This window comes from Ochotona princeps, unplaced genomic scaffold, assembly GCF_030435755.1.
Source record: "Ochotona princeps isolate mOchPri1 unplaced genomic scaffold, mOchPri1.hap1 HAP1_SCAFFOLD_453, whole genome shotgun sequence".
In the NCBI taxonomy this organism is placed as follows: Eukaryota; Metazoa; Chordata; class Mammalia; order Lagomorpha; family Ochotonidae; genus Ochotona; species Ochotona princeps.
The window spans coordinates 101,085-113,494 of NW_026701762.1; the positions used below are offsets into that span (position 1 = coordinate 101,085).

Genomic DNA, 12,410 nt, shown 5'->3' on the forward strand with positions numbered 1-12,410 from the left:
GGGCCCTCAGGCACCCTGGCTGCTCCCTGACCCCAGCCCAGAAGCTCTGGGCTCCAATGTGAGGGCCAGCCCAGGAAAGGGGGCATCTGCTGGGAGGGCAGCAGTGCCGGGCCAGTTACCTGACCCCCAGCAGGACACTGTGATGGGGTGACAGCCGCCCCATGGGCCAAAAGTGGAGGGGTGCCAGGGAGGCTGTAGCCCAGGCTGGTCAGGACACCCGTGAGGGCAGTCCATGCTGAACTCAGTCCTGAGCCCTGGGAAGTCCGCCTGCGAGCAGACTTGAGGCCACAGCTCCAGGCGGGGGCCAGGCCTGCTGCACCCCAACACCCAGGCTCATCTTGAAGGCCGAGAGCTGACAGGCTGGCTGGCGGCCCTCTGCCCTGGAGCCCCAGCGCAAGGGTCAGACTGTGCCCTGCACGCTCCAGCACACCTGGGGGCACCAGCCTCGACAGGCCACAGCAGGCCGTGTGGGCAGGAGACGTACCTGGCACTGCCCCGCCGGCGGATGATCTTGGTGCGGCTCTTCAGCTTGTAAGCCGAGAGCGGGCTCTCTCCCAGGACGGGCTTCGGGCCCCCGGCCTGTGCTGGGGAGGGCGGCCGGCAGGGGTCCCGGCTGCCGGCCTCTGCCTGCCACCCGGAGGAGGAGCAGGAGGAGCTGGAGGCCATCCACTTGTACTTGCTGGGGGAGGGCCCAGGCTTGGAGGCCGTGGTTGGTGGCTTCCTGGGCTTGTCGTGCCCGGCCACGGCCCCAAGGCCCTTGCCCACGTTCTCCGCAGCGGCTCGGGGGCTGAGGGTCCGACGGGCGGCTCGGGGACTCTTGGCCGAGGCTGCCACCCACTTGTAGTTGTTCCTGCGGAACTTGCTGGACAGTGCCGCTGCCAGCAGGGGGGCTTGGCGGGCCTGCCCGGCCGCAGGCGTGGGGTCCACCGGCACCGGCTGGTCCGGGTGGCTGGTCCTCACTCTCCCGTCACAGCTGGCCGCAGAGTGAGGGCCCACTTTGCGGCCCAGGGTGGCAGCGGCGGGCAGGTGCGCCCTGAGGGCACCCTCGCTGACCGTTCGCCGGGGCCCCGGGGGGCTGCCACGGGCGCTGCCCACAGCTCTCACCGTGCGGGGCCTGCCCGGCTCCTTCTGGCAGACCAGCAGGGGGTCCTCCACGCTGCAGCTGGTGCTCCCCGGCCTGGAGGGCTCCCCCTCGCCTCCCTGGGGTCTCCGGTCTCCCCAGGGGGCGTCCTCCGGCAGGCCGGTGGCTGTGGCGGAGCCGGCCTTGGACGGCGACCTGATTCTGATGACCATGCTCTGATCCGAGCCGAGCCGGACCTGTCTCTCGAGGACATCCTCCCGAGCGCCCGCGTCCTCGGGCTCCTGCCCAGCAGCCCTCGCTGCCGGCGCCGTCTGCCCAGCGCGGTCGCCCGGCGGCTCCGAGGGCCCGGGGGGCCAGTTGACCAGCGAGTACTTCTTGCGCCACGAAGGCCCGTGGCGGGAGAAGTCTCTGCGGCCTGGGCGGCAGCAGCGGCCACCGAAGGTCCTGTCCCCGGCGTAGGCGGGCGGCGGGGGCCAGCGCGAGGCAGCCGAGGGGCCCGGGGTGCTGCCGTGGAGGTTCTTGTAGTCGTCGATGAGACCTGCGGGGACGGCCACAGCTCAGCTCGGCGGGCGGCCCGCGCCCCCGGCCCGCTGCGTGACACGGAGCCTCGCCCCCGGCTCTCCCCAAGGTGGCCACCGGCCGCGGGCCCCGCGGGCGGACGCCCCGCACCCCGGCCGGCTGAGCGGGTGGACGCCCCGCACCCCGGCCGGCCACACGGCCACGGGCCCCGCGGGTGGACGCCCCGCACCGCGGCCGGCTGAGCGGGTGGACGCCCTGCACCCCGGCCGGCCGAGCGGCCGCGCCTGCCCAGCCCGCCGCCGTCCCGGGAGAGCCCGAAGCCCGGCCGACGGAGCCGGCAGGCAGCCGGCCGCACCCGACCGACCGGACGGAGGAGGCCGGGGACGAGCGGGGGACACCCACCCTGCAGGAGGCGGATCTGCCGCCGTAACTGCTCCTTCTCGTCCATCTCCCGAATCCGCGACGCCCGGCCGGGCCCCCGCGACATCATCGCTGCGCGACCGCGGCCCGGCGGGCGGGGCCGGGCGGGGCCGGAAACGCCGGGCCGCGGGGCCGCGAAAGGCTGCGCGGCGGCCGGGAGGACGCGCCGTCGCCTGGCAACGCCTCGGAGGCGGGGCCGCGCACGCGCAGCTGGCGAGGCGAGGCGAGGCGTGGCGTCACTAGGGAGCGCCGTGAACGGCTCGGGGCTTCCGGGGTGCGGCTGGGAAGGGGCCGAGTCGGCGCGCAGCAGCCCTTGGGGTCCCCGGGACTGGGTGGGCAGACGGAGAAGGGTGCCTCGGGCTGGCGGGCAGCCTCGCGAGGCGTGGGCAGGTGCTGGAGATGAGTGTGTGTGAGACCTGGGCTGGGGTCCAGGCTTCCGGCGGCCGTGGCGGGCGTGTGGGCACTGAGCCGGCGAGGTGCGTCTCTCTCGAAGAGCAAGAGAAAAGGACTCCGAAATGTGAGATAGTAAATGCATTTTTCTCTCACTAGCTGTTTCCCAAACACAGGCAGCTGCAGGAAGAACATGCAGGTGTCAGGTGTGCAGGAGGGGCAGGCCGGGGCACGCCCCTCACTTGCCCTGCTGGGCGCCCCCCGGAGCAGGGTGGAGGGGCTGGGCGCTCGGGATGCAGGATGTGGGGGCATCCGCCTAGACCCACCACACACAGTGCCCAGTCCCACGCCATCCCCGCAGCACCGGGCACGACCCCTCCAGCAGTGGCTGGAGGGCGGATGGATCCGAGGCCGTAACCCTGTCCCGATACTTGCGTGCCGGAAGGCGCTGAAATGCTCGCCAAGAGTTGCAATGGACCAAGCTGTGGCCCCCATTCCGCTGCCCACGTCCCACTGCCACCGCCTGCGCCCAGCCCCTGCTGCCTGTAGCTGCAGATCCCGCCAGCCGCCTGAGCAGGCTGGGTCGTGTTCCTGGCCCAGTCCAGCCCCAGCTGCTGTGGGTGTTTGGGAAATGAGCTGGTGGGTACAGATCTCTCGCTCTAAGGTTGTTTTTAACATGTCTTCGGACAGGTCCAGGCTGCAGCACCTGCATGGGCACCCTAACACAGCGTGTGGGGCGGGCAGGACCACAACGTCCAACAGCTTAGACAAAGGCCGGGATGGAGGTTCAGGCTGTGCCTGGTCTAGCACCGGCTGGCATGGGTGAGATCTAGGTCTGGGAGTGGGCCGGGTGGGGGAACTTGGGGAAACTCCTCTGGTGAGCGCATGGTCCAGGCCTGGGTGTTGGGCACTGGCGAGTGTGTGGGGTGGTTTTGGAAAGGGGCAGATGGGGCAGGGCCGAGTAAAGCTTAGTCCACTAGTAAGTGCAGAAGCCAGGCTGGAGTGCAAATCATGCCGGGCTGGGCTGTCACACCTGCTGGTTTGCATGAGCCAGGGATGGGAGCAGACTGAGCAGGGCAGGGTAGCAGCATCCACCAGCGACGGTTGGGACCGGGGCCAGCCGAGTCAGGCCAGGCCGCAGCATCCAAAGGCAAAGGCCAAGATGGGAGGGACTGTGCCAGGCTGGGTCAGAGCAACCACTGGCACGCGCAAGAGCTCTGGCTGGGAACAGGCCTGGTTGGAGCGCTTGGGTGGTGGTTCCCACTGGTGAACGAGCAACAGAATGGAGGCTGCAGTCCGGTCTGAACAGTCACCGTGTCCCTTGGCACAGGTGTGGACTGGGGCTGAGGTGTGCCAGACTGGATTCTAGTGCCCATGGGTGCTTGTGAGAACCAGGCTGGGTGGAGGACAGGCTGTGTTAGGTCTCTACCCCTACTGAGCCATGCGTGAGCTGTGTCTGGGTGTGGACTAGGCTGTAGCACCCAACAGTAAGAACTGGAATAGGTATGGGCCTGTCAGGAAAGGCCACTGTTCCTGCTAGGACAGGAGGTGGACTAAATAGGGCTGACCCATGGACCCACTGGTGTACATGAGATCTGGCATTGGGAGAGGTTCTGATGGAGGAGCTTGGGGAACTCTGTTGGGACACAGTCCCTGCAGGGGAGCGCAGGAACCAAGGCTGAGAGCAGCCCAGACCAGGCCAGGTAATGGTGTCCACCAGCATACGTGCTGCTCAGGCCTGGGGTGAGCCAGGCTGGGCCAGTTCATATCACCTGCTGCCAAATCCAAGAAAAATAGGGTGAGGGACAGGCCAGGTTGGGCTGCAGTGCCAGCCAGTTCACATGAGGGCCAGGACTGGGGGCTGACTTGGCTGGGCTAAGCTGTAGCCCCGTCCATCATGAGTTGGAACTGGGATGAGCCGGGCCAGGCTACAGCACCCACTGGTACATGCTGAAGTGAGGCAGACCATGCCAGACCGGGTGGCAGCGCCCAACCAGCACCTATAAGAGCCAGGGAGGAAGGGGGCAAACGCGGTAGGAGTGCTGTATGAAGGTCCCCTGCTGGGCCACTGCTCCCACTGGAGAGTGTGAGAGCTGCGATCAGGGACAGACCAGGCCCAGCAGGGCTATAAGGCCTGTTGACCTGCAGGTGAGCTGGGTTAGGGGTAAATGTCGGCTGGATTGACTGCTACTGATCCGTACACAGCAGAATGGGTGCAGGTTGGCTGGGCTTTGCCGCAGCATCAGCTGGCAGGTGCTGGCACTGGGGCCAAATTCTGTCGAGCTAGACTGCAGAACCGCCTGGAGAGTGCAAGATCCGGGAGTGGGAGTGGGCCCAGCAGGGAAGCTGTGGGCACCTCCCTTTTAGGTTGCCGCTCCCACTAGAGAACCGGGGCTGGTGGCAGGCATGCCGAGAAGAGTGGCACCCACCAGTGTAACTGTGGACTGGACAGACTGGATCAGTCTGCTGTACATACAAGAACCAGGGAAAGAGACGGGCCTGGTGGGGGTATTGGGGGTCACTCTGACTAGGCTGCAGCTCCTGCTGATTTATGTGAGGGCCAGGTGTGTGGGGACAGGATCAGGCTGCAGCACGCGTTGGTCAACGTAGGAGACAGGGCTGGAGAAAGAACCGACCCGGCAGTCACAACCACCGTGTGCACATAGGCGGATTTGGACACGAAGCGGTGCCATGTGGGACGCCGGTACTGCAGAGTGGAGGGTTGCTAGTTGAGCCATCCTGCCTGGCCCCCAGATCTAGCCTGTTTGAAAGATAGAACTGCACCCAGCGCGATAGCGTAGCAGTTAAGGTCCTCGTCTTGAATGCGTTGGTATCCCATATGGGCGCCAGTTCTAATCCCAGCGGCCCCACTTCCCATTCAGCTCCCTGCTTGTGGCCTGGGAAAACAGTCGAGGACGACCGGAGACCTTGGGACCCTGCACCCGCGTGGGAGACCTGGAGGAGGCTCCTGGCTTTGGATTGGCTCAGCTCCGACTGTTGCAGCTGCTTGGGAAGTGAACCATCGGACGGGAGATCTTCCTTGCTGTCTCTCCTCTCTGTATATCCACTTTTCCAATAAAAATAATGAAGTCTTTTAAGAAAATAAGAAAAAGAACTACAAAGAAGGGGAAGGAGACATGTATCTTCTGGTTCTTTCCCCAATGACCACAATGTCCAGGCAAAAGCCAGCAGCAGGGAGCTTCATCCGGGTCCCCCGCCCCGAGGCGGAAATCCGCGAGAGGGTCCCTCACACTGCGCACAGGCTCTGAAGCGCATGCATAACAGCTCCTGTGACAGGCCTGCGCCCACGCGAGGGGCAGCGAAGGCCCTGCCAGCTGCTCCCTACAGGAACTCCCTGGCACAGCAGGAACCTGTGCATTAGGAAGGTGACCAGCACACCTGGGTGGCACTGTGGGCAGCTCAGCAGAAGGTGAGGCAGGGTAGAGATCTGGGTGTGTTCTGGGGGGTCCGCTTTGCCCAAGCGAGCCGGAGCCATGGTGTCAGGGGCTTGCAGGGGCACTGCACACTGGCCCAGGGGCCAGGCACTGAGCACAGTGCCCCCAGGAGAAGTCAGGATGGGAAGGGTGGGGTGGGCACAATAGAGTGCCCTCCTGCAGGGCCACCCCCTGCCCAGCTTGGCTTCTCAGTGCCCAGCTCTGCCCACCACCAGAGTCCCTGGGGTACATCTGTGGGGGTCCCAGAGCCCTTGGCTGGGATGTGGGGCCTCTCCTAGCATACAGAAGCCTGCCACTGAGCCGCCTTAGCCCCTGGCCTCCCTGGGCTGTGAGCACACCTGCCTTTCCTGTGGGCAGAGCCCATTGCCCGGCACTTCCAGGTGGGGGTGGGGCTTGCACCAGCACGTCAGCTTTGCACCGGCACTTGCTCAGCCCAGAGCAGCGCTGGCACTGCCCCAGGTCAGGCAGCTGGCCTTTGTTCCTGCTGACACCCCGCCCCACCCCTGGTGGCTGGGCCATTCACCAAAGAGGTTTGGTGCACCCCTGCAGGACCTAGCTTACCCTGCTGGCAGAGGCCCCACCTCCTGCCCAGGGACCAGACCTTCAGCCAGGGAGAGGGGAGAAGGGGGCTGAGCTGGAGGAGGGAGCTGCCCAGAGGGGGCCCCTTTCTGCAGCCCGCCATGGTTCCTCCACAGGGCCCCTCTGACGTGCATACACAAGTACACGCAGGATGCACTCGCGTGAGTACACACATGTACGCAATGCCGCACCTGGTCGCTCCTGCCACCAGCAGCCCAGACCAGGACAGGTCACACCCAGGAGAAGCGCTTGGGGCAGGGCAAGAGCTGGGCACAGGCAGCTCTCCCGGGCACTCAGCTGCCCTGGGTGTGTTCTCAGCCAGGTCGGGCATCCTGGCAGTGGCTGTGTGCCATTCCTCCCCTGCTCGGCTGTTGCAGGGCAGGGCTTGTCCTGCCCACCTCTGGAAACGGCAGCCTGGGGGTTGCCAGCACCAGGGCTGGCATGCTTGTCCAGGGCAGCCAGCAGCACACCCACGGGCTCCAGCTTGCTCTGCTGGGGGTCACCGAGGGGTCAGGCGCCTCTCCTGGTGCTTCCGGCTTTGTCCATGTTTTACTCCTGGTTCTGCCCAGGCTGCTGAGCCCCAGGATGGGAAGAGTGGGGCTGTCAGGGAGGGGAGGGGAAGGGGCAGGAGGTACTTCCTCCTGGGAGGAGGGGGCTGGGCGGGCCCCAGGGACATTTCCGGGAGGGTGTCCTGGGCGGGCCCCAGCTCCGCTTGCTTTCACTTCTGGGCCCCACTGGACCCAGCTACATAGAGACAGACCCCAGCCTGCATGGCCGCTTGGCTTCCCTTCCTGGCACCAGCACGTCAGGTGAGCACTCCTGTGCACTCTGGGCAGGGCAGGGAACCTGTCGCCAGGCCTGGGAAGGGCTGCGCCGAGAGCAGCCAATTGCAGGCCTAGCTCCACACACAGCCCCTCGGTGGGCCGAGCGGGCCTGTGGCCACTCTGGCTGGCCTTGGCTTCTGCAGGCTGAAGCCTCAGCCCCAGCAGGAGGGTCCTGGAGCTCCAGGAAAGGGGGCTGGGATCCTGGCTGGGTTTGCCATTGGCCCCTGTGAGAGCAGGGCTCAGCTCCCTCCTGTCCCCTGAGGCAGGGAAGCAGCAGCCAGGTGCTGTGGACATTGACCGGGTGTTGCCCGCTCCTGCCGGCTGGCCCCAAGCTCCCTGGTTGGACATGGATGTCCAACCTTCCCTCCAGCACTGAGCCAGGGCCTGTCCCGGTAGGCAGGGACCATGTTACCAGCATGGGGCTGCTGAGGGTATGGTTGGTACCCGTCAGGAACACTCAGGGAACTGTGGGGACAGGGACAAGTGGACAGCAGGTGGACACGCTGCTTCGTTCCTCTTTATTTTACTGACCTTTTTCAAAGCCAAGGCTATGGCATAGTGACCTCCGTCTCCTCTTGTGTTGCCAGCATCCCCTGACATGCCAGTTCCAGTCCCAGCTGCTCCACTTCCCACCCAGCTCCCTGCCTGTGGCCTGGGAAAGCAGCAGAAAATGGACCAAGGGTCCCAGTGCCCATGCAGGCACCTGGCAGAGGCTCCTGGCTCCTTCAGATCAGACAGCTCTGACGTCCTAGCCATCTGGGGAGTGAGCCAGCCCATGGGACAGCATGCTGTTTGTTCTGTCTTAACTCCATCTTTCAACTAATTTCAATAAATGAATGAAGCTAAAGGCAGATTTACAGAGAGGAGAGACAGAGAAGGATATTCTATCTGCTGGTTCACCCCCAAAATGGCCAAGATAGCCAGAGCTGAGCTGATCTGAAGCCGGGAGCCAGGAGCTTCTTCTAGATCTCCCAAGGCTTTGGGCCGTCCTCTGCTGCTTTCCCAGGCCACAAGCAGGGAGTTGGATGGGAAGTGGAGCATGAACTGCCCCCACATGGGATCCTGGCACTTGCAAGATGAGGATTTAGCCACTGAGCTATCGCACCATGCCCATTAAAATATTAATTTTTTTTAAAGATTTGTTTTTATTACAAAGTCACATATACAGAGAGAGGAGGAGAGACAGAGAGGAAGATCTTCCTTCCGATGATTCACTCCCCAAGTGAGCCGCAACAGGCCGATGCGCGCCTGTCCGATGCCAGGAACCAGGAACCTCTTCCAGGTCTCCCACGCGGGTGCAGGGTCCCAAGGCTTTGGGCCGTCCTCGACTGCTTTCCCAGGCCACAAGCAGGGAGCTGGATGGGAAGCGGAGCTGCTGGGATTAGAACCGGCGCCTATATGGGATCCCGGTGCGTTCAAGGCGAGGACTTTAGCCGCTAGGCTATGCCGCCGGGCCCCAAAATATTATTATTTTTTTTAAGTCAGACCCAGAAAGAGAGAAAGATCTTCCATCTACTGGTTCACTCTCCAAATGGCCACAATGGCCAGAGCTGAGCCAGGCTGAAGCCGAGAGGCAGGAGCTGCTTCCTGGCCTCCCGTGTGGGTGCAGAGACCCAAGGGTTGGTTCATCCTCTGCTGCTTTCCCAGGCCACAAGCAGGGAGCTAAGTCACAAACAGAGCGGCACACCAGCCTGCTGCTTCCTCTGCTCATTGGAGTGGTCAGGAGCAGGAACTTCCCACCAACCAGGTGCCCAAGAACCCAGCCACAGCTGCTGGGAGGCACCCCAGTGTCCAACTCCCCCAATACTTGCTTTCCAGATCTGAGGAGCAGTGCCCTGCTGTTCGCCCACTCCCATCAGGAGCATGCCGTCTGCCTTTGAGAGGGTGGTCCGGAGCGTGGTCCGGGAGCTGGACAACACAGGGCAGTTCACCCCTGTGGACAGTCTGGGCAGCTCCAGCAGCTTCCGGCCCTACTCCCTGCTGCACAGGAAGCCCTCCAGGTCCTGGTTCTGGAAGCCCCGCTACACTTGTGTCAACATGTCAATCAAGGACATCCTGGAGCCCGAGGCCCCAGAACCAGGTGCCAGTGGCGTCCGTAGCAGGGCGAGGGGAGGGCATGGCAGTCTGGGCCCAGCCTGGCCACCCTGGGCTCTGCCTTTTAAGGACTTTCTGGGACAAGATGAGCAGGGGGCAGTGGCTGCTGGCACCGGCCTGGGTGTGGTCACAGCTAGGGGAGGATGGTGGCCCAGGGACAGGCCCGGGTCTGATCTCACTGCAGACTTGGAGTGCGTGGGCCCCTTCCTCTTCTGTGATGCCACGGACGGGCAGCTAGAGGGCAGTGTACAGCTGGCAGGCCCTGGCCGGGGGAGCATTGCAGCCGAGGCTGCAGTTTCCAAAAGCCACAACACCTCTATGAACGTGTGCCGGCTCCTAGTGGACTCCAAGACCTTGGAGAGTCTGCACCGGGATAGGTGAGCAGGAAGTGCAGCCACTGCTGGGTCCTGGGGGCCAGGACTGGAGCCTGAGGGTGCGGGGAGCTGGGGTGGGCCTTCTCCGGCTGCACCCCTCTGACACCAGCAGGTGCAGCATTCCTGGCGGCCACACACTGCTGGGTGCCCTGAGCAGGCAAAAGGCCGCTGGGGTTGCCCATGAGCTGCGTGCCCTGGGCCACAGGCGACTGCGGCGCCCAGAACCCAAGATCCTGCAGCAGCTGCGCCAACGTGGGGACAATGTGTTTGTGGTGACGGAGGTGCTGCAGACCCAGCAAGAGGTCCAAGTCACCCAGGCTGGCAGGCTGGAGGGCTCAGGCCAGTTGGGAGTGCCTGGAGCCATGTCCTTTGAGGTGCATGTCCATTCCTGACCCTGGGCCTCACCTGGGCGGGCAGCATCCCGGGCACCCTCTGTGGGCACTCCCAGCCCCACCTGTGGCCGAGGAGCCAGAGCGTCCTGGGCCCATGTTGGCCACCAGCGGTGATGAGCCTGTCAGCATGCAGCCCACAGCCCTGGACCCAGAGTCCAGAGCCTAGCCTAAGCCGTGTCATCCCTCAGGGCAAGGGCCAGGGCCACCTGAGCCGGAAGAGGACAGTCACCATTCCTGAGGGCAGCATCCTTGCCTTCCGGGTGGCCCAGCTGATCATTGACTCTGACTGGGGTGAGCACGGGCGGGGGTCGGGTGGCCGGGAGGCCGGCTCCTGGGTCGGAGCAGGCCCGAGGGCGGGGAGCAGCTGACCACCTGTCCTGTGGCTGTGCCTGCTTTCAGACTTACTTTTCATCCCAGAGAAGAAGCAAAGGACCTTCCAGGGGCCCGGCAGAGGTGAGGACCCAAGACCTCCTGGCCTGCCCCTGGCCCCGGGCGCCCCTAGCCTGCGGTGCCCACGGTGCTGGCAGGAGCCTGAGGAATGGGACTGATTGGCCCTCTGGGTCCCTCCCACCCTCCCTGCCCAAGTGACAAGCCTTCCTGTGCCCCAGATGACGCATCCTCCCAATCCTGTGTGGCAAGGTGCAGCCTTAAACACTTTGAATTTGAGGAAGGTCAGTGGCCCATTGGCACCCCAGGGAATGCTGGCAGACTTCCCTGGCTGGGCCGGCTCTTTGTGACTGGCATGCCGTACTGGGAACCTATAGATGGGTCTGACAAGGAGTCAGGGTCGACTGAAGACTTCCGGGGGCTGAAGGCAGAGGTGGAGGACATAGGCCGCCAGCTGCTGTGCATGGATGCCACACTGAGCCAGAAGCTGCTGGGGGGCCTGGCCGCAGCACTGAGGGACCCCGCGGCCCTGGGAGCCCTGGAGGAGCTGGTGAGCTGAAGGGGATGTGGGTGGGGTGGGGTGGGGCTTCTCTGGTGCTGGCTCACACCCCACGTGCCTGTGTACCCCAGCTGGAGCAGGGCCTGCGTGGCAAGCAGCTCCAGCCCCTGGACGGGGTGACCAGTGCAGTGCTCGAGTGCCTGATGCTGTCCTCTGGGGAGCTGGTGGAGGAAATCGCTGACCCGGTCCTGTACCTGTTGGGGGCACTGACCGGTGAGGCCCCATGCCTGCAGAGGAAGGGACAGGGGCTCCCTGGGCTGGGCCTTCTCGGTCATACCTCCCTTATGCGCTCTCTTCAGTACTGAGTGGCAATCAGCAGGAGCTGCTGGCTGAGGTGGCGCTGGACACAGAGGCCCTGGCGTGCCATCTGCAGCTGGTAAGTGCATGGGGGCGGGGCACGGTGGGCCAGGTGGGCAGCCACTGGGGTCCAGGGCCTCACCGAGTCACCCCACCCTGCAGGTACACAACCTTCTGGAGCAGAGCACCCCCTGGCAGGAGCCCAGCATCATAACCCTGCCCACCGGTCTGCTGGAGAGAGGCTGGGATGAGAACCAGCCTGCCTGGACCCTGCTGGAGGAGTGTGGCCACGAGCTGCAGGCAGCCGCCCCGCACGTGCACTGGGAGCCCCAGGCCCAGGACCGCACATGTGCACTCTACACCTGCCTGGCGTTTCTGTGTGGCCTGAGCCGGCAGCTCCGCTAGGTTGCTGGCTGTGTGTGAGGCCAGGTGCTGGGGCAGCAGTAAATGCGGTGTGTGAAGGGACAGTTTGAGGATGTTTCTGAGGGCCTGGTTGGGGCGGGAAGAGGGTGGGACAGACCCTGAAGGCGGGAGTTGCAGCTCATGGTGGCTGACTGCACCCAGCTGTCACTTGGGAGCAGTGTTCTGGCCCCTGTCTCGTCCAGGCATGTTGGCTCAGAGCGGGAGTCAGTGTAGACTAGGTGGCCAGGTCAGCAGGGCCGGCAGCTTCCAGAAAGCAAGCACTGTGTCTTATGTCCAGGTTCTGGTGGCACTGAGCCACAGGTACCCTGGGGGCTAGGATGGGCAGGACAGAGCTGTCTTACTGTGCAGCTCAGGCCTATCTGGGTCCTTTGGCCCAGCACCCCTTCCCGTCCTGCACATGGACACTTGAGAGGCCAGAGGAGGGGATGGACAGAGGGGACAGGGCAGCCTAGCTGAGAAAGCACCCAAGAAGCCGGCCCAGTCAGTGTCCTGCCCACATTTGCAGAGGGCTCATGCCCCCCCTTGAGAGCAGGTGCATACCAAAGCCGACACCAGCCTGTCGGGGAGCCCAGCCCTGCCCTCCAGGCCCTGCCCCCCCGATGCGAGTTGGACCCTG

General features: G+C 64.4%; 2 protein-coding genes across 3 annotated transcripts in view; one reads left to right on the top strand and one right to left on the bottom strand.

Moving 5' to 3' along the window:
• Positions 1-2,164, bottom strand: part of ZC3H3 (zinc finger CCCH-type containing 3) — a 59,776-nt gene extending 57,612 nt beyond the window's left edge. Inside the window, exons 1-2 of the mRNA XM_058659973.1 lie at positions 2,003-2,164; positions 485-1,619 (exon numbers count right to left, since the gene is read on the bottom strand). Coding sequence (XP_058515956.1) covers positions 485-1,619; positions 2,003-2,090 — 1,223 coding nt within the window. The 5' untranslated portion in view covers positions 2,091-2,164. The remainder of the gene's footprint in view (positions 1-484; positions 1,620-2,002) is intronic.
• A 6,941-nt stretch (positions 2,165-9,105) lies between these two features.
• Positions 9,106-11,874, top strand: GSDMD (gasdermin D). Of its 2 annotated transcripts, none has more exons than XM_058659965.1 (10): positions 9,106-9,348; positions 9,547-9,739; positions 9,942-10,110; positions 10,317-10,419; positions 10,546-10,581; positions 10,737-10,799; positions 10,893-11,065; positions 11,146-11,287; positions 11,374-11,450; positions 11,534-11,874. In XM_058659965.1, exons 1-10 carry the CDS (start codon positions 9,132-9,134, stop codon positions 11,774-11,776), a joined length of 1,416 nt encoding a protein of 471 aa, XP_058515948.1. In that variant the 5' UTR covers positions 9,106-9,131; the 3' UTR covers positions 11,777-11,874. The 2 variants fall into 2 exon arrangements, with proteins under 2 accessions (XP_058515948.1, XP_058515947.1); XM_058659964.1 differs by having other exon boundaries at positions 10,528-10,581; positions 11,534-11,871.
• Positions 11,875-12,410: the final 536 nt, after the last annotated feature.

Excerpts from the sequence above, each read along its gene's own strand:
- GSDMD (XM_058659964.1), top strand. The coding sequence starts at position 9,132 with ATGCCGTCTGCCTTTGAGAGGGTGGTCCGGAGCGTGGTCCGGGAGCTG. Across the intron at positions 10,111-10,316 it reads CTGGAGCCATGTCCTTTGAG|GGCAAGGGCCAGGGCCACCT; the intron begins GTGCATGTCCAT and ends GTCATCCCTCAG. Across the intron at positions 11,451-11,533 it reads TGGCGTGCCATCTGCAGCTG|GTACACAACCTTCTGGAGCA; the intron begins GTAAGTGCATGG and ends CCCACCCTGCAG.